Source organism: Simochromis diagramma, unplaced genomic scaffold, assembly GCF_900408965.1.
Source record: "Simochromis diagramma unplaced genomic scaffold, fSimDia1.1 OVJJ01000585.1, whole genome shotgun sequence".
Lineage (NCBI taxonomy): Eukaryota > Metazoa > Chordata > Actinopteri > Cichliformes > Cichlidae > Simochromis > Simochromis diagramma.
Window position 1 is genome coordinate 6,842,942 of NW_024387398.1, and position 21,317 is coordinate 6,864,258.

At 40.7% G+C, this 21,317-nt stretch overlaps 1 protein-coding gene across 1 annotated transcript in view; it reads left to right on the forward strand.

Moving 5' to 3' along the window:
• Positions 1-29: 29 nt before the first annotated feature.
• The window catches only part of spata5 (spermatogenesis associated 5), a 107,431-nt gene continuing 86,143 nt past the window's right edge, over positions 30-21,317 (forward strand). The window contains exons 1-10 of the mRNA XM_040010440.1: positions 30-342; positions 2,613-2,737; positions 2,846-3,003; positions 3,429-3,487; positions 3,846-4,493; positions 4,622-4,751; positions 4,943-4,999; positions 6,051-6,174; positions 8,049-8,150; positions 8,317-8,470. Of these exons, the coding sequence (XP_039866374.1) occupies positions 168-342; positions 2,613-2,737; positions 2,846-3,003; positions 3,429-3,487; positions 3,846-4,493; positions 4,622-4,751; positions 4,943-4,999; positions 6,051-6,174; positions 8,049-8,150; positions 8,317-8,470 (1,732 nt within the window). The 5' untranslated portion in view covers positions 30-167. The remainder of the gene's footprint in view (positions 343-2,612; positions 2,738-2,845; positions 3,004-3,428; positions 3,488-3,845; positions 4,494-4,621; positions 4,752-4,942; positions 5,000-6,050; positions 6,175-8,048; positions 8,151-8,316; positions 8,471-21,317) is intronic.

Here is a 21,317-nt window from a genome sequence, read left to right on the forward strand (position 1 = left end):
TAAACAAATACAAAATGCTGCTGCCACCTACCTGCCAGGAAGCTCTCGTATATATGTGGATTTACGGTAAATGAAGGCGGGACTAAACGCTAACCAGGAAGTTTACGACACCGCTTGATGTTTACACATGTTTCTGCTTTCACGTGGAGAAGCTTTTTGCAATTATCATGTCTTCAAAGAAAAATAAAAGCAAAACAAAAAAAGCGAGTGAAGGAGATAGCTCCTTCTCATTGAAAGAGGGCCTAAATGACTCTTCAAGCCTGCAAACATCTCGCACCGACGGAGGAAGCTGCAAAAGTTTGAACTGCAACTCTTTCACTGTCATCGACTTCATTGAAAAAGGTAAGAAGACGAGACATGAGTCTAAACATTTAACAGGCTGTATTATATAAATCAGGTATAACCCCCGTGCAAACGAAGCTACCTGTACTATGAAGATGGAAGTCCCAGCATGGCGCTTGCTGCACTCACAGGACCAGTACTCACTGATGCTGCTGGTCCATTTGTTTTTCTCCAGAGTCGTTTTCTGAGCTTTGTGCCTTTATTCTTTTCATTTGTTTGCAGCATTTGTTTGTGAACTTGTTTGCATTGTTTAGATTTGCATTTGTGGCTCTTTTTTTCTCTCTTTTTCTTTATATTCACTGGTCATCCATTTCCCAACACCCCCCAGAATAGTCCAGCTGCTTTAACAAATCTAATAAAAACATAGTTCTTACTTAACCTCTTATCCCAATTCCTGCATTTTTCTAATCACGTACCTCGTTTCGTCTCTTCCTTCTTTCTGCGTGAGGTAAGAGTGTGCTGAAATTTCTCTGCTGCTGGGAAGTTTATTCCAGTCAGCAGGAAAGGAGGCTCCAGCAAATCGCTGAACCTCGAATTCAGGAGGAGCAATGCCTTGACCAGCACTCTGTGTGCACTTTCTAGACTTAGAGAAGGCTTATGTACATTAGGTGCCTAGAGGCACCTGATGTTCTGCAGGAGGATGGGGTCCAAGACCTTCTGTTATGGGCAATTGGGTCCTTCTGTAACCAAAATCAGAGGCGTGTCCTTATCCTTGACACAAACTCAGGCACATTTTCAGTGGGTGTGACTCTGCCTGGTTTGCCACATGTCTCCAATCCTGTTTTCATGGACAGGAATTTAAGGCATGGCTAGGCTGAGGAGGGCATCCACTTTGGGAAACTCAGAACAGCACTTCTGTTTTTAGTGGATGATGTGGTTCTGTTGGTTCTTTGGGGCATGACCTCCAGTATGCACTGTTTTTCTGAACGTTTCTCCCACTGAAAACGCTACGCCCAGATAAACAGAGTCAACTTTTTGGGGTATAGCTGCTAAAACTTTTTCACAGAAACCCTGGTAGCTTGGAACTTGTTCTTAAGTCTAACACACTATGATTATTACTGGGCTCTTTCTATTTTGAAGATTTGATAAAGCTTATAATGAGTGCTGTATTTGATGACTCATAACAATCCCTTAGTTATACTGCTATAGACTCAGTCTACTGATGGACAGATGCACTGAGAACTCCTCCACTCCCATCTATCTCTCACTTTTTCCCCCCTTTATGTATTTTTATGGCACTGTTTTATGCCATTTGCTTTTATTTTTGTTTGTTGACTGTGCCTATAATCTTCTGTTTTGTCATGTCTTTCTTCTCATCTCCCAATCGATCATGGCAGATGGTTGCCTCCCTCAGAGTTTATATTATAATACAGAGCACCTCGTGCTTTGTGCTACTAACACATTTTTATTCTCTAATCAACGTGTCAGGTGGGCTTGTAGGCTTATATCAGTTCAACTCCTCAGATCTGTGTTACATAACAAAATACTTTTGCCAGCATTGATTACGTAGAGAAACAAAACTTTACACATCTGCTTTGATCCCTGCAGTCATTGCACTGCTAAATGCAGGTAGCACCAGACAGTGCACTTTATGCATGCATTGTGCTTTTTGAGTGAGTGGGTGGGTTTACAGATGTAGGAGAAACTTGCCATGATCTTATCTCTCTCTTTTTTTTTTTTTTAGTTCTCTGTTTTTCATTTATTTGTTGACATGTTTTTGAATCTAAACTAAAACACTGTTGTAACATCTGGTTTTCACTCTGAATCTTTCATCTGCACAAAAAATTAAGCCATGAAAAAAACCTTAAGCTTGGCTATTAGCGAGGAGAAACAACCTGGAAAGTACAAATCTGTCTTTTAGAGCTGAAAGTCATCATGAAATTATGAAAACACTGTTACCAAAAATCCCTACCAGTAACAAACTAGTGCATCGTCAAATCAGGTAAACAGTGTTTCAGGTCAAACCCACTTTAATACAGTGTCAGCGCCACCCAGCAATCGAATGCTTTTTATTTAGTTACCTTTCACTGAGGTAATCTAGTTCATGTATGAAATTTGGGAAAGTGGTTTGTCTTGTTTAGGCTCATGAAAAAATTTCCTGCTGAACACAAAAAGAAGTTTAGTACATTCAAGTTATGTAAGAACCATGAGGTGAAACGTAATGCTATTATTTTTTGCTTTGGGAACATATGCAGCATTTCCATCATTTCTAAAAGCTTTTCTTGAATTATTTATTTTTATTTTTTATTTTTATTTAATTTTCTTCACAGCTGATGACAAAACACCCAAAAGCTGCAGATCAACTTTAGCCCAACTCAGCCTCAACTCAATGAAATCAGCCAGCGGATGCATCGGGAGGCCCGTGCTGCTGATGAGTACCACAGGACAACAGGAGGTTCTTCTCTTCTCTTCTCTTCTCTTCTCTTCTCTTCTCTTCTCTTCTCTTCTCTTCTCTTCTCTACTCTCCTCTCCTCTTCTCTGATACCCTTTGTGATACTTTCAGGTATGCTTGGCTTGGCCAGTCGCCTCCTTTCCAGGTGGAAAAGTTGGCCTGCAGAAGTGTGCTCAGAACAACCTGAGAGTAAAGACAGGGGATGAGTTGATGCTTCACCCAATAACAGGTCCCTTGCTTCAGGCTGAAGAGGTGGTTCTCTCTAACAGGTAAGGTTTACCTTGCTTTTATTTAAAAAAAAAAGGAAAAAGTCTGTATACATATATTTATCATTCCAGTTTGCTCTATACTCAAAATTTTGCTAAACTACAGTAACTGTACACACAGCTGCCAGTTTAAGTACATCCAGCAACATAAATCCAGTCTAATGAGTCCTACAATATATTGTACATTAATGAAAGTTATTATGTTTATTTTTGTTGTTGTTCTTTTAATTCTATTGTGCTGAATATATATATATATAGATAGATAGATAGATAGATAGATAGAAGCCTCGGCCTTCTTTCCAGCAGAAGGCCGAGGCCGCCATCTGCTGGAAACAAGATGCAACTGCAGTTCAAATGTCAATAATCACTGAGAAGTTGAGAGAAAAATGTTTCCAGTTAGTTATCAACCACCTGAAACTTTTTTTCAGGTCAAAAGATGAAACACTTGAAACAGATGAATTCAAGGATTTCTTCCTGAGATCTCTGGGTATGTCCTTTTGCCTCATCTTCATCACCTCATATTTCTTGTATCTGAAATATTTGAGACCTTTCAGTAGAAAGTGTGTACTTCTTACACACCTGACTTTGCATTTTTCTGTCTTTTTACTGTATAGTATATACACTAAAAAGAGTATTATGTGTTATGGCGGATAAGCTACTATACTATAAGCTATTAATATTTTACAGAAAATGCACAAGCCTCTTTTCCCTCTCTGCTGTACAGTAAAATAAAATAAAATATCCATGCACTTTAGATTCTATGGCTTGTACTTTAATTTAATATAATCAAGCAGATGATTTCCTTTATTAGAATAACTACTATGTATTTGTCTCTCTTATATCAGCTGGGAACATTGTTCTGCCTGGGAACGTCGTTTCCTTGAGTTATTTTGGCCGCTCTTGCAGCCTTCGGGTTGAAACCATAAAAGGGGAGGACGGCGTCACCCTCCAGAGACCAGCTCCTCTCCTGGGAGCGAGTCCTGAAACTGAAGAGTCCTCTGTGATGAATTCTGTGCTGGACTCCACATCAGCTGAACTCTCCCTGCAGCTCAGCATGCTGTCTGTTGATGACAACCACGATGCAACAACAGACACACCTAGAGAGCTCGGTCCTGCAGCCAGCACTCCATGCCGACAAGCCCAGCCTCTTTCCCTTTCCTCGCAGCCTGTAGCTCCTTCCCACGACTCCCTGAATCCTTCAGCAGGTTCAGTAGACACTGCTGTGAGTCCGGAGAGCTCACTCATCTTAGAGCAGGCAGAGAAAAGCTCATCAGCACCTCCTGCTGGTGCTTTGAGTACTGACACCTTCTACTGCCTGTCATGCTCCACTAAAGTTAGATTTAAAAGCAGAGTAGGCCAAACAGATCCAGATGCAGAAGCTAAGGGGTCAAAGGTCACGTATAGCATGATTGGTGGACTCAGTAGTCAGCTGGATGTCATCAAAGAGACCATCGAACTTCCACTGAAACATCCCGAGCTGTTTTCCAAATATGGTATGTTAGATTATACCATGCTGTGAACTAACCCCCAGTGATGTCATTATAATGTGAGGTGTTACAGTTAGATTTACTGACTCTCATTAAATGTCAGATCTCTAATTTTAAGCGGTTGTCTACCACAGGGATCCCACCTCCAAGAGGAGTTCTTCTGTATGGTCCCCCGGGGACAGGAAAAACTATGATTGGACGAGCCATAGCCAGTGAAGTTGGAGCCCACATGACGGTGATAAATGGCCCAGAAATCATGAGCAAGTATGGTCATATAGCCTGAAAACTTCATGGCACAATATTTCTATCCCAGCAGATTATTTTGGGGAAAATTTACTTTGTTTCCATGACAGCAAGATTTTACTCACCACCTTACACATGATCCAAAGCCACAGATTAAATGAGGAAAGTTTATTCACTGAATTAAAGAAGCGCGTTGTCTCATTTCTTTGCAGATTTTACGGTGAAACAGAAGCAAGACTGAGACAAATATTCACAGAAGCGTCTCAGAGGTAAGTTTTCGCTGAGCTGCCTATACTCATAAAGATAGTATGTCACTTTTAGTTCTGTGTATGCAAATCTCTAAATTCTCTTTTTTTTATGTTAAATTACATTATTATATTCATAAACGTGCAGAGGTCTCTCACAGTTGATGTGGAACTATCATATTTATCATTCATACTGGGACATAGGTTAAAAATGAAAAGCAAAATCCAGCAAAGACCTCACAAAGGACATCTAATCCTTCATTTGATTCACCTTCTAGTCTGCAAGGCTTCATCAGAAATGGTCTCAGTGGGATGATGTCGCCATCTTCCTGTCTGTTTTAAAAAGAGGAAGGGAAACATGAAATGAAGACCGAAGCGTGCCTAACTGCACAAGATTGGCACCAGGTCTTATGGAGTGATAAATCCAAATTTCACAGTTTTGGTTCAAGTCATTGTCAGTGTGTAGAGACGAGGTTAGGAGAGAAGTATGGTCATGTGTAAAACGTGGTGCAGATTCTGTCATGGTTCAGAGCTGCAGTTCAGCCAGTGATGTTGGAGATCCTGTCAAAATTGATGGAATTCTGAAAACAGAAAAGTACTGTCAGATTTTGAGCCACTGTACAACACCATCTGAGAAGCTTCTGATTAGCATTAGCTTCATTTTTGAATACGACAGTGATCCCAAACACACTGCCTATGCTGTAAAAACTTACCTGGATAGAAAAAACACAGTGGAACAGTCATGGACTGGCCTCCCCAGAGCCTGCACCTAAATATCACTGAAGCAGTGTGGGATCATCTTGATACAGATTGGATGAAAAAGGAAGCGACATCCAAAGAAGAGCTTTGAAGTTTCTTCAGGTAGCCTGCAGAACCATTTCTAAAGACACATTAAAGGAAATACGAGAAAAGCTTGACCATGATGAAGAATAAAGATGGACACATCAAATAATGACTTCTATGTCAAAAAACTGCCTAAAGAGTCAATATTTTGCCCTCTGTGCAGTATTTCCATTTCCATTTTCACATGTTTCAATAAATCAATGTGCTTCTCACATTTGACTTGGTTTGATAGGCAGCCTGCGATCATCTTCATTGACGAGCTGGATGCTTTGTGCCCAAAGCGAGAGGGAGCTCAGAATGAGGTGGAGAAACGAGTTGTTGCCTCTCTTCTGACTCTGATGGATGGGATTGGTTCAGTAAGTATCCGAGTAATTGTACTCTACTATGGCAATAATGCTTTCCACATTAAACTAAAGGCAGCTCTTTTGAGCATAACCTTATATGCTGTTAAGGTTTTTTTTAAGTTTGAGTTTTTTGGAACCTCACTGAGTCATCTTCTCTGAATTTTGCCAGCCTGCAGCACATAAAGGATGCTCACATTTCTTCTCTTTATACATGAATACAACAGTCTGTTTTACATTAGCATGATTATTGCTAGAAGGCTGGGATTAAACTGAGCAGTAACTGCTTGTTCAGTAGACACATGTCTTTATACTTTGTCTTTCTGCAGCCAAACGTGGCTCCATCCTAATATGCCCTCATTGCAAATACAGATTGTCATGCAGAAACCATCTCTGCGTGCTGGACGCCCTTCAGACACTATGGGTTGCATCTCTCGGGTGCCATTTGTCCTCTGAGCTCTGTGTTAGTGCCTGATGAGAAAAAGGATGATTCCCCCACACACCCCCAGTGGGAGTCTGGGAAAGAAATCACCCAAGGCTGCCATGAGCTGACAATTTGCCGTAACTTTATCAGCAAACTAAATCTTCCCGTCCCCAGGCAGAGAAGGCCGCGGTGTGGATTGGTGATACTGCACAGATACACCAACTCCCTTCTTGCTCCCAGCTCCTGTCTGTTTTCCAAACCAAGGTCATCATTGCTGATTGGTTTGTGGAATGTGGAGAAAGCACTTCCTGCTCCACGGCATTCTTCCTTGCACTGTAATTTATTTGTGTTTCAACTCTGTCTCCAGTGTTAAAAGGTGGAAAAAGTTTTTCCCATCTTGCAGGCAAACCACCCCAGGAAACGCAGAGGTGAGCCAGGTTTAGCATCAGGCTGGGGTCAGAAAATCTCTCAAGCTTTGAAAAATGTCCTCGATATATGAAATACTAAAAGCCAGCGGGCTGAGTTTGACAAGTGGACTTAAACTTGAACTGATGACCACTAAATTTGACCTAATCTAAGAGTGTGGGTGCCACAAGCTGCCGTGCACCTGGGCAGATTAAACAACGAAACTTTACTGCATTATTGAAAACTACCCCTTTGTGTGAATGTATTTAACAGAAACATTTTATTTGCATTATTTATATTCCATGCGCTATAATTTTAAATTGTGAGTCTCCTACAGTTGCTCTGTATGATTCGAGGTTTTTTAAAAACCTTTTTTTCTTATTCTGTACCTTGTTGTGGCCCCAGAGTTCATCCACTGTATGAAAGGGATCAGTTTTAGCTTCCTTCTTGCTCCTTTTAAGGTAACTTTCTTCTGTTTGAGTGCATCAATGGGAGATTTGAACAACAGGTGGGTGTAGTCTCTGTGCTCACAGCTAGAGCTGGTTGCCTGAGATATCTCAACAGGTTTATGTGATCTGATTTACTGTTAGTGTGGGTGCCATCATGGCCTGGTCTCAATAATGAAAGATATTGGATCTCAGTAGTAAATAAACAAAATACTCTGAAACTGAGGCATTTAGATCACTCTGGCCTTTTTGGTTTATAATGGTTATTTTTACATAGGCTGACTTTATGATTTGAAACTTTAGTCATGTTTGGTGTGAACATTCAGAATTGTAATAGTTTATATACGACATAAAATGAGAAATGCAAAAGGGCTACTTTAAATTGCCATCTCTTCTCATACAGAATATAAAAAACACACAAAAAATTGATTGTCAAACACATCACAGTGTTAATTAACGAGATCACTTGAACAACAGAATATACATACCAACTGTGTGAGTCAAGCTTTAAATGACTTTTAGTTCATCAATTAACATTTGCTGAGCAGGTCTTACTATGAAATTACTATGTTGTTATCTCAGAATTAGCTGATCCAACTTTCTTCTCTTTGTAGGAGGGTCACTCAGGTCAGCTGCTGGTCCTTGGGGCCACAAACCGACCCCAAGCCATTGATCCTGCCCTGCGCAGGCCGGGACGCTTTGACAAAGAGCTGGAGGTACATACTATCAGAGAGACTGCAGTGTGTTTCCAATCAACGTCACGCTGTTTGTGAAGAATTGCTACTTAATTGCGCAACTTTCTTCTGAGGCTCTGAGTATGTGGACAGAGTACAAAAAATGTGGTATACAAATCGCTGTTCTGTGTTGATTTCGTGACGGCAGGTCGGAGTTCCTGGTGCTGCAGAGCGGGCAGATATTTTGCAGAAGCAGCTGAAATGCGTGCCGTGCAGCGCCACTGAGGAGGAGCTGACGCAGCTGGCAGACGCCGCTCACGGTTACGTAGGAGCAGATCTCGCAGCTGTTGGCAAAGAAGCGGGCAAGTAAACACTGCCTTGCTCTCTTTTAGAGAGTTGAAATGTTTGTTTCCAAGTTGTAAGAACCTAATAGCACGCAAAAACATTTTGGATTATTGGTGTGGCTACGCCTTTATTTACATATCTTTACTGATATCTGTCAGGCCAAAAAAAGCTGGATATTTTCAAGCGTTAGACTCTGATTTGAAATGTCATTCCCAGATTTGTAGCTGTAGCTTTTGATAGTCATGTAAACTGTTGCTCATAAAGTCACGGAAACCAAGGACATCTATGGCCACTCAAAGCAGCTGTTAAGAAACACCAGTGCTTCTCTTTGCATTGATTTCCTCTTTGCACTTCATGAAAACAACATAATTTAGGAAAACAAAACACAGTTGCATATGGCAACCGGCCCAGAATTGCTCTCCATCTTTTTGTAGTTTAGTTTGCCCCGTGGGCTGAGGTATCTGACCAACAAACAATAGTGATTGACAGTTTGTTATTGAGCTCTAGGTGCATTCTAGGCCTCATGTTGTTTTTCCCTCTCTCGCTTGACCTTTGTTTTCCTTGTAAAATGTCGCCCAGACCACAATAACTTGTGAATTATTTCCATCTAAATTATTTTTACCAATTTTTGAGACATTTTCTTGGAGTGCCTGACATGCCCACAGCTCCTTTGAACACACAGGTCAAGCATCCTTTGATATTTGCCAGAGAGGAAGTTGGGAGTTTCAGCGGTTTCTCTCACTGGGATCCAAATACCACAAAAACCACCACTTGTTGTGAAATTCCTGTGCCCCCTCACCCCTAGCACCACAAACCATCCCACCTCATATCCCTGAGGACAAACACACTGGCTTATATACATGTGTATCTGCCCTGCATGTCCTTGATTGTGGGGGTATATGTGATTGTTTGAGCACATGCTTATTTGTTTTTCTGTGGAAGTGTGTGTATGTGACCCCATATGCCTCCTGGGTGGTCCCACCGCCGGGGTATGTGGCGTATTGCCTTTCCAGCTACGGAGGGAGTTGGGCTGCTGTGTGGAAGCATTCCGGCAATGAGCGTAATTTACTGTCCGCAGAGGGCCAGACGTGACTGGCAGCGTTTTCTGAGAAACCCCCACATGCCCCCGAGGGAGACAACAACCTCCCCAACCCCGCTCGACACCGCTAGTTTCCCCAAAATCTCCAAACCAAAATCACAAGACAGATAAAAGCCCTTGCAACAAAAAAGCCACAGGAGAACTCTTAATGCACTCATGACTTCTTTCTTTCATTTTACCGCTTGAGATAAAATATAAATTCAGTTACAGATGCTTGGTTGGAGTACGAGGCATCTATAGCTAAAGCGCTCTCAGACATTCACCGGAAATTTGGGGCTGGGTCTAAAGTTCAAACTGATAAATATCAGTCTAGATTTAACACCATCATAGATTTATCTCATTCATGCCATCTTTTAACTGGCTGTCAATGCAGCAAAGAGGAGCATGGCATGACTGCAGCATGTGATTTGGTCACAGTGGTCCTTTCCCATTTTGTGTGATAACTCCAATATAATTTCCCATGATACACCTTTCTGTTAGGGGAGGATTTTACTGTATAACACGTTTTCCAGGATTGTAATGCAACTGTAACTGAAAGGAAGTAGTGTCAGTTTATCTAGTAAAATCCAAAGTGCTCTATGGTGCACTAAAAAACAATCACCTTACTGTAGTCATGAAAAAGAGAAAGAACCTTACCCGATTTAAGTTTGGCTAATCTCCCCTTTAGGGCTGCCACAAACGATTATTTTGATAGTCAACTAGTCACCGATTATTTTTGCCATGAGTCGACTAATCAGATCATGCGTCCATTGGATGTAAAACCTACAGCTTATTGCACCAGCATGCATCTGCTCTTATATAACTATCATTAGCTTAGAGCTTTAACTGTTTAAGGTATGTGCTAACTAAAAATAAAGACAAGATGATAGTTTATTAAATTCTAATGAAATTAGCAGATTGTCTGGTGGAGTTTAATAAGCTCAGCCGTCTGCTCCTTGCTATCTAAAATATAACAGGACAGCGGAGTATAGAGTATCTCACACTTCTGATAATCAGCTGTCTGCTTGACGTTTATCCAGCTGTGTAAAAACTATAACTTTAATCTCAGCCAAACCAATTTAATCAGGAACAAATAAAATACTGAAAAAAGCCAAACAATAACATTTTAAGTTATGTAAGTGACTTATATATCATGTTTAACCTGAGTAGCGAAAGACGGCGGTGGGTTTGAAAACGATTTGCCAGGAGTCCGGTGTTCTCACGGGCTCTACTGAGCCTTGAATCCCGGCTAGCTATCGAGCTAGTGGGTAACAGATGTCTCTGAAAACGTCGGAGCGCTTTTGAAAATATGTGGTGTCTTGATAAACCAAGCAGATATTTGAAGTTTACACAGTTACATTCTCACCTGAAAATATGTTAAACGTTTATTTTGTGACCCAGAAAGAATAATAAGAGTAACATGAAAACTAACTAGCTGCCGCCATTGTTGGAAACTGAGCAGGACCGCACGTTCCTGAATTTGGACACAGCTACGATACCGGACACTGCTGCTTCTTCTTCTTCGGGGTTTAACGGCAGCTGGCATCCTTGTACATGCAGTGCTGCCCTCTTCTGTTTCAGTCCGTTATTACACTCTTAAATCCTACTACTTATTCCTGCATCTTTTGGGATCTTACAAAGCTTCAAACGAGGCGTCGACTATTAAATTAGTCGTCGACAATTTTAATAGGCAACGTAATCGTGACTAGTCCACTAATCGTGGCTGCCCTACTCCCTTTTAAGGTTGTCTCCTTGTGCATCTCTGGACTGCTTTCAGTGCAATTTCTATTTTTAGATTCCTCTGCGTGTTAACTATTCTGTCCACTTGCAAATTTAACTTTGAGATTTATGTGTCAAACTAACTGAAGCTTTACGTGCAGATTAATCACTGCTGATGAGAGCTGTATCTCCATCTACAAAACAGCACTTTAATGGAAAATCAGTGGCCAAGCCAGAAGGTAACTGATCTGACAAGGCGGAAAGCAGACAAGCAGACGTTTACTGGAACATGACTTCTACTGTAACATCCTGAGATCTCTGTGGGGGGATTATTTGGTGCAACTGACCTCCACTGTGGCTGGTGCCAGCGTGGCATTTTATGCCAGTTCACACCACTGAAATCTTACACGCACCCCATTCATCAAATTTAACTACCAAGTGACTTCACTGTGAGTTGAATCACAGAGTGTCAGAACAGGACTTTTAATGAGCAAAAAAAGGTGTCCAGATCTAAAATAGTTTCGCTTTTCTTTGAACAGAGTTGCATACACCTTTTTTATGTGATAATGCCCAGATTCCTATTTCATATGTATAAATGAAGGCAAAACTGTCTGCTGTATGCACAGCTATCTTGTTTTGTGATTGCCCCCATCTAAAAAAATTTATTTCAAATTTACAAATATTTATACATTAATCAGTTGTACAGTTTATTTCCAAGTTATTAAAAAGCACTGTTGTTTAATCTTTGCAGATTATTTTCAGTAAAAATCCAAAACACATTACCGTTATCCCTATAAATTGCTTGGATACATATAAATAGACACATAAAGCCATAGAAAACATACACACATGAACTCGCAAGCTGATATCTGTTTTTTCCTATTTTGCTTTGTACCGAAAGGAACAAAAGAGGCATAAAAACACATCAAATCGGAACTGCAGTTGTTTCCTCGTGCTGCTCAGGTAACAATGAGCTGCTGAGGAAGCATACACTCTGATGTACCGCTTCCTGAAAAATAAAATTGAGGGAACATATATCATGGCGAGCCCAATATACTCTGGTCACGCGAAAGATCCACCTTGCACAGCTGCATTAAAGCATCCACGCGTACGGACTTGTGGCTTCTATAATGGATGCAGTCACAAACACATGCTCATTATCCTGCCTTTTAAATAATTCCAGTCTCTTTAATGAAAGACTATTTACATGAGCTGTTCATATGTTAGGAAAGTCAAAGGGTTTGTGTGTGTGTGTGTGTTTGATTCTTTTGTGTGTGGATAAGAATGCATGGAAATCTTGATGTCATTAGGGAAATTGTTGTTTGTCCACTCTGAATTATAGTGAGCCCCAGAAACTTCTTGACGACAGATGTGTTATATAATGAGCACTTAATTACAGTCGATCACGGATCTGCCAGTTTTTAAAGCATTGTAATGCATGAGCACGCTCATGCCAGATGTATTAAAGTGCGATTCACTTAGGTCACCTGAAATCCCTTTTTAAGCTTCCACCGAATGCACAAATTATTAAGAAAAACTGTGCTTTACATCACGGGCACTGACCAATGGAATCCAGGTTAAACTTAATGAAAGAAGCATTTTTAAACCTGGGGGTGAAAAAACAAGAATGCATCAAAGTATTGAGAAGGCATCATGATGCTTCTCTGACTGCTGTACACACATGTTTATTCTTTAATTGCAAAAGAAAATACTGAACTATTTTTGAGAAAGGTCTGATTTAAAACAGTTCAACTCTGGGTAATAAAAAAGTTTAAAACATCGCAGAAAGATGCCGCTGAAGTAAAAGTACATAAAATGTAACTTGTTGGGGAAAGAATTTCTCCTGTTTCTGATTGTTCTTACATCAGCCTACATGCACTAAACAGGTAAACTGGATGGCATCCTGTTTAATTAATTCTATAGATATTCAATATTTTTTATCAGTTTTATGCTGTTTTCAGGGAGTTGTCAGTTTGGAGCTCTTCTTTACTGAATGTATAATGTGCTAAGAAGCTAATCTCTGATTTTACTTTGCACAAACTTTAAATTAAGGTAAGAGGTTGTCATCATTCATCATCGGTTGTCTGTCATTTAAGACACAAATGGGTGAAAAATGAATGAATGTCTAAGCAAGCTATTGCCCGACTGCAAGCCTCGTGAAGTGTTCACCTGGGCTAAGACTGACATGCATGTATTGTTAAAATAGTCATTTTCTACAATTATAATTCATGCTCCCTTTACAGTAATAGAATTTGACATTCATGTACTGTTTGCACACTGTTTAGGGGGACAGAAGTCCCTCTAAAAAAGTGAAAGTCAGAAGAAGTAGAATTAAAGCTGAACATTTCAAAACTAAGTACTTGATTACATTTCACCATCCTCTCATTGCCAGTAACAAAAAATATCAAACCCCTTGAAAACCCTAAATGAAACCTCTTAACTGTAGAAACTGTGAATGAGGACCTCTCATGGTCAAATGCTGTATAGCTGTGCAGGTACAGTCAAGCGTAGCTGCCAGTTCATGTGGAGTCAGCATGGAGCGTAACCAGACTGAGCTCTGTTTAGATACAAAGATCTGATTTTTATCTGCAGGGTGAAAATAGCTGAATGGTTCCTTCTTAAATGTTTTGTTGAGTTCTTGTCCAAATTTACATCTGAGGATATATTTTTTCTCTAATCTTTTCCGAAGTGGGAATCCCCGAGTTAGAATTTGCAAGTTCATTAGCCAAACGACTCGCAATCCTTTAAACGAATTATCTCCTTTCTGTCCTCTTTTAAATTTGGGATTTCTGAATCAAACTTTTTTTCTGTCCGCGGTTCTCTCCCTGTTGACAACGTGGCCTTTATCATAGTTTCATTGATGTTGACAGATTCATGTACACATTAAGAAGATCTGCTGGACTGAGTTAGTCACAGCAGAAAAATGTCCATGCTGCACGCCTATAACTCTGTGTATGAGCATTTTTCTGACAGCTTTTCTGTTGCATCTGTCGCTCCTCATCACATCATTCTGACTGTGACTTTATGTCAGACATGTGTCAGCATGCACATTCTTGCAGGACAGGTTAACTTAGATGGAGACATTACACAAGTCCCAGATTTGTTTCTTGTTAGCTGCAGGAGCAGTTCCATGTTTGAGCTGAGTGCAGCTGAAGTTCTATAATAGAAAAGATTTGCTTTAAAACACATGCAAAACATCCATTTTTACAACTAATATGCATTTTTAAAGACATTTAAATGAAGATTCCATTATCCAAATGTATTATAATAGAGCATGTGACGCACCCAAAATTAACTATTAAGAGCTGATGAGTCAACATTTTGACTGGTTGCTTGTACAGACAGATTCACTTTTTATATTTCTATTTCACAATAAATCAAATTGAATTGAAATAAATGTTAAAATTGGGGAAAAAAGGGATCTGGGTGTAGGTCTCCTATGTCCAAGATAAATTTGATGGCTCATGTTTCCTAGTTTATCACATTAAATATGTCCTCTCTGTATAAAAGCTCAGTGCAGCCCATCTGACATTGTGCACTAGTTTGTGAATTCTCTTTTTGGAGCCTCATTTTGTAGCTAGCAAGTTTGGTAGCCTGCTAGACCTTAATAGACACAATAAAGTAAAACTTTTACTCACCAAATGTAAGAGTGCATGTCCTGCCCCGTCTCCCTCCCCTCAGCCCCACCTGGTCGCTGCAGATGGCCGCCCCTTCCTGATCCTGGTTCTGCTGGGGGATTCTTCCTGTTAAAAGAGTTTTTCCTTCCCACTGTTGCCAAGTGCTCACTTGTGGGGAGGTTGTCTTGATTTTTAGGATTTTGTCTCTGTTATTGTAGAGTCTTTACCTCACAGTACTAAGTTCCTTCAGGCGGCTGTTGTTGTGATTTGGTGCCATATAAACACAACTGGATTGAAAATGCTTTTTTTTGACTTGTTTTACTTGGCTGCAAGTCATATTATTTTCTCAGATAGTTCCTCTGAAAAATGTGCCAAAAAACTGCTGATTGTCAGTATCCATCAGTCGTATTTCAGTTATTATGAAGGGAGAAAGTAGTTTTAGAGGAAAAAAAACAAAAGGGTATTGTACCAGATTGTAAACATCTTTTATTTCAGTTTTAAATTTTAGCATATAAATATGGGAGTGCATGGGGACTGACTTTCTTTCCTGGTTAGCCTCAAGGAATTGCAGGTTTTAGGCCAAAATGATAAAATTTTTATACATTTATGTAAGAATAAACCTTAGCTGGCAGAACCCGCATATTTAATTAATTAGCAATATGCATAAACTGTATATAGAATAAAAGAAGGAGCAAAGGTCAAATAGGGTTGCGTGTCTTTACAGTGTAGGATGCTTTCTTATGTTTTGTCACAAGATCCCTGACAAAAGCTTCCTCCAGTATAACCACAAATGCGCTGAGTTCTAGTGTTCATATTTCCCTAAATGTTACTTTGACCGTGTTTCCAGCCCACCAGAGATTATGCAAAACAGCTTTTTCATAATGAATCCCTCTAGGTGTTCTGCGTGGTATTGGAAGCTGTCATGTGGTCTCGCGGAGCCTCACAGACTCCGGGCGTCTCTCTGTCGTCCTGTTGGTGTTCAACTGATCCCGGTGCTGGCAGATGACTCATTTCCACAGTCTAAACAGTGCAAATTGCGTGTGTGAGTGTGCACGTCTATTTGAACGTGTGTATGCCGGTGCATGCTTGTTTGGTTTGTGCCACATCCGGACCCACTGTTTACAAGCCTCTCTAAACAGGGGAAGCCTGCTGGAGCAAAAAGGGCCAGTAAAATTGATTATATGGAATAATAAACACAAAATGCACCACTGTGTCAGCTGAAAGCTTTTTGGTTAGCCTGCTATTTGACGGCAAAGATCAGGCTCAATATTTAACAACTCAAACTTTAGCAACTAAATGGCCTAAATGATTTACACGGGAAATGTGCAAAGTGATTTGGCCAACACGCTTAGTGAAAATCCCCTAAACCTAAATATTCAGCACTTGAGCGTTTTTAAACCCAAACCATTGATCTTCCTGGCCATGAGACACAGGAAATGGGGACTAGAGGTTACTTCGCTCTGTAGAAACGAGGAAGAAAAACGGCAGCAAAAACCAGCAGAGTTTTGTGTGTTTGACATAAATTTTGCCGTGATAGACTAAATGGGCCAAACAGTGCTAAATGCTCACTGATGTTTACAGCGGCAGCATTGCCTTATAAAGTGCCTTTCCCAAGTCATCTGTCCTTTTAAAGACACTTCAGGGATTTCAGTACAGGTCACATAAATATCAGTCGGATCAGCATGGGAGGTTTATTTGAGGCCCCTGTTTATAAAATCCGGAAATGTGCTGCTTGTGCTCCTAAAACCCGACACATACCTTTTCCCAGTGACAGTGATGTGTGTGTGTGTGTCTGTGTGTTTGTGTGTGTACTTCAAGAGCACATATTATTGCTGTGTTTCAGTTCCGGGAACAGATGTTGGGTATTGTAAATACAGGTGCATAGAGTGCTCCGGAAGCCCCGGCGAGTAATGAAAACGTTCCTGTGGTTTTTTGTGATGGTGTAATGCTCAAAGTATTTTGCAATCATTCGAGGCCGGCCTTGCTGGGGAGCTTCAGCTCAACCTCATTGGTTTTCAGTGCAGCAGCACACAATGCACCGTAACACAAAAACATAGCTCTGATTATTCTGTGTTGAAATGTCAAATGCAGTGTTGATATGCGAGTACACTTCTGTTGTTGGTGATGATCTGCTCTCCCTGATGCTCTCTCTGTGTCAGGTTTCCCTTTTTTAATCTTCCATGCTGGAATGTTTAACCTCTACCCACATAACTCTTGTGTTTCTTCCTCTCTGAATGTCGAGGGAAAGTCTTGAACGTTGCATTGAGTGGACTTGTAGTTGCATGAACAAAAAGCTTGTACTGAAAACCTGCTCAAATGTTCAAAGTAGAAACTTTGGGGTTTTCAAGGTTTGTAGAAGTTGACAGAGGTTGTTCATGAACATCAAGGGGGCTGCACAAGTCTTTGCAGACAGTCATTTACATGCTGTGGCTGTGCACGATCACCAGGTGGCAGTATCAAAAATATGTGGAACAATTAGCATTGCTACTTTTATTTATCCTTGTGCTTGTTTTAAACACTCCCCTCGAGTGTTAAAAGCAGTGTAAACTTTCCACCGTAGCTGCTCTCTGTGCTTCTAAGCTTCCGATGAGTTTTTTTTTTTTTTCACACGTCTTTGTGGTGAACTCGGCTGACACTTTCTGTCTTCGTCAAGCCAACTTTTCACTTAAGAAGTAGTCTAACTATGCTTAACGTCATCTCTTTTACTGCTGTTTTTTTTTAAGACTGCATGCTGACGTGTCTGTATTGCCCATATGGAAAAGAAATAGTAAAAACTTATATGTGATTACTCATGAAAGTGGCCACTTTCTCATTACTTTCATACATTGTTTTAGTAAGTATCCAAAACATACAAGTTTCATTATATAATTTTTCAAGGGATCTTATATCTGTTTTCACTCTTATATGCTTTTCATACAAGTTTCACACAAGACAGATACAAACTTTATAAGATTTATATATATATTTTCCATATGGGTGACTACGTAGTCCTGGCTACCCATAGTCCTTGACTCTGCACAGTCAAAGACTCTGTCCCTCAAAGGTGACCCATAAAGTGGCTTTCCCTACTTTTCTGCTAGTAGAATTGAGCTATCATTAAAATGACCTTTGCAATATTCATGGAATGGCATAAATCTTTATGATACTTTAATTGCCTTCAATTTTGCAGAAACAGATTCGTCATAAACTAGCTGCTCTTTCACCCTTTGCGATTGGAAATACTATTATAGTATTGGGACAGTGTTTCAGATTTCTGGTTGTCTCAATATATAGACGCACATAAACTGCTTAACTTCACTAGATTCTCTGCATCCTACTGTTTAATAGAAGTTTTTGATTTTTTTTATTACTTGTTGGCTGTTGTAACTTAGATTATTTTGGAGCTAACACTAATGCATGTCTTGTCTTGATGTTTTTTCTGGCCACTTCACATGTTAAAGTGTCTCCAAGTAATGTTTGGTATTCAGATGTTTGATTCTGTTGTTGACAGGTCAGTTTGGTGTGAGCATCAAAGGATGTGACCCCTGAAAAGAAGGCCTTGATTTGGGGCAAGGTCTGTTTTGGACGGATGCAATTAAGATTGTGCCCCTGGGAAGGGGAAAAAACCCAAATAATCGCTCTCCTCTGTTTTTTTCCCAATGCCAGCTCTGGGAAATGAGGTCTTCTCTCACTTCCATACCTACTTTAGGCCCTGGTGTGATGTTTTGCAAATGTGCATTCTTGTACATTAGGAGGCCCCCTTTTCTTTCAATTCCCTGTGGACCCCTGGTGAATGTGAAGCATTCTGGAAAACAGGAGTGCAAGGAAAAAAAGGAAAGAAAGGAATAGGGAAATGAGTCCACAGAAGGTTCAGATTAAATTGTGTTGTGTTGCTTCTTTTTTCCCCTCTTCTCCTCCCATCGGATGTTTTCATAACTAAACCAAATGTGTGCTTGAAGTCAGCCAAGAGAATCCCTAAAGCAAAATGTTAAAGTCAAATTGTTGAATCAAGTTTCCGCCGCCCTCTGGGCTTCCAGGCTGCATTTGAAGCTCTGCGCCTTCTGAACTCTGTTTTCCCTTCGGCCAGACGATTCTCTGCAAAGCCTTTCGTTGCCTCTGGCAGAGTGTTACATTCAATCCAGACAGTTTCGAATGATTTTTGATGAAACATTTATTAAACATATGTCAGCTATGTTATTTTTTTTTTTCTTTTCTTTTCAGCGCTTGTATGCAGCCACACCACTAACTGGAAGCTTTAACATTAGCTGTCTGTTAAAGCTGATTGCAGATGATGAGCGTTTCACTTTAGCTGCTGGACAGAGGATTAAAACGTGGTGACAAAAGCTTCACAGAAATGTGCAGAAAAATCTGATGTTAATGACCTTGCAGAAAGTGAAGTATGAAGGCATTTCTTCAAGTATTTTTAATGTGATTTTGCATAATTGTTGCTTTTTGCCTTTGTTTTAATATAAGTGTATTATTTTTTTATGTTACTTTACATTGCTTCTGACACATTTTCTGTGCTCGGGCAAGCTGCCCGGGTATATTTCAGAGGCTGTCCAAGTATATTTGGTTATTCCTTACTTATTTTATTTTTAATCCATCTGAGAGAACATCTGAACAGTCTCCTGACTCTTATTTTCAAACTTCATTTGCTCCTAGCCAACCACCCTTGGCTTTTTCCGTCTTGTGTTTTACCTTCTGGCTGTATCACTGGCCAGGTTGCTATTGTGGTGGTCCTTGTTGACATTTGGCTTCTTCCTGATTGAGTCTCTCATCCTGGAGCTGTACATGTTCCAACTTCACAGATTAACTCTGAGCTTGAGAGCCACCCCAACCAGAGAGCTGGTTAATGTGCCACAAGGCTGCAGAGCAGAGCAAAGACTGTGATCACCAGCAGCAGTCCAAGTTGGTGGAGTTGGAGTTCATCTTCAGAATGAGAGATGCACTGAAGAAGCGGCTTATTATATTTACCCATTATATAAAGGTTTATTTATTCTGATCTGTGTAAAATACGGATAATCAACTTTTTATAGAGTTATAAGTCCAAAATCATTCTATCTCCGTGGTCATTCTAAGCTCAAAGAAGATCTGAACCCAGCAGTTAATCCTGTTTTTGGCCCTCTTCCATCACCTTCTCAGCATTTATAGAGGCTGAGGCCCCACTGCCTTTGCAGGGCAGGCAGCTTTGGTTTGGGGTTAGTGCATATGGTGTTGTGGCTGGTGCTCCTCATCTCCCTCCTCGCCCCAGCTTCCTTCCACATCCTATCCTGTCTTGCCTCGTCTGTTCCACTCAAACCAGATGTTTTTCTGCAGTCTAAGCAGCGCCGGGACGAAGCATTATCGCAGATGAAGAGCTGAAGCAGCAGCCAGGTGGAATGATGGGATGTTTAGAGCTCTGGGGATTGAGAGTAAGAAGTAGGGTGGGTGTTTGGGGATAAAGATTGAAGGGGCGTGAAAAATGCATCATACACCAGGGAGCCGGGACTGGGGAACACATTGAGCTCGGCCGAAGACAAATGCGTTTCCAATAATTGAATTTCTCCTTCTTCTTCTTCCCCTCTCTCCCTCGCTGTCTGTCTGTCTGTCCCTTGCCTAGTCAGACGGGTCCTGGAAAATATAAACAGGATGCACTCTTGTCTGATCGTAAATCCCCTCTCGTCTGCTCTCTGGCCCCAAGCCCTGGACCACGTCCGTTCCCCTACAGCCCTCTCCACTCCGTCTCCTATCCAGACCCCCTCCACCCCAACCCTGTTGCTCAGAAGAGGAAGCCAAGAGTGTGTTTGTGTGATATGTGCACATGTGCATTGAGAACGGTTGTGTGTTTAATATACTGTTACCCAACACTGGGGTTGGAAACGTGGTTGTGGGCTGGTTTTGTAACTACTAATCATTGGCCACATTTAGCATGTAATTAACTCAGAGAAGACCTGTCCTCCCACCTGTAGGGGTTAAATCTCCACAGCTGGATGCAAGCTGATCCACACATGGCGTTTCGCATGCTGTCATTGCTTTACTCTTTGCATTTCTCCTTACATTTTTAGCAGTGATGGCAAGCAGCATTGACCCTAGACCTACTTGCAAATCTTTTACACTTTGAGTAAATTGGAAGGTTTTTGCAAACTGTACATGACCAATTGGAATCCTTGTGCACTGATCCGATTCATGCAGTAACACTGCCGATGTTTGCACAGTTCTAATTTCACCTGTACAGTACATCAGGCTCCTTTGAAGTAAACAACAGATTCTGTTTAAACAAAAAGTGTAAGAACATCCTTTGTTGAGAACGTGCTTCTTGATCCTTAATCAATCTTCATTTCCCCCGTGACACAGATAACAACTGTGGTTGTTAACTGATTGTGGAAAAGCAGGAAAAAGAAAACTAAGTTCCCTTTACAAGTGCTGCTTAGCCTCCTCTAAATAAGGCACTTGACCGCAGCTGCTCGGCATCCAACAATAGAAGACAGAGCG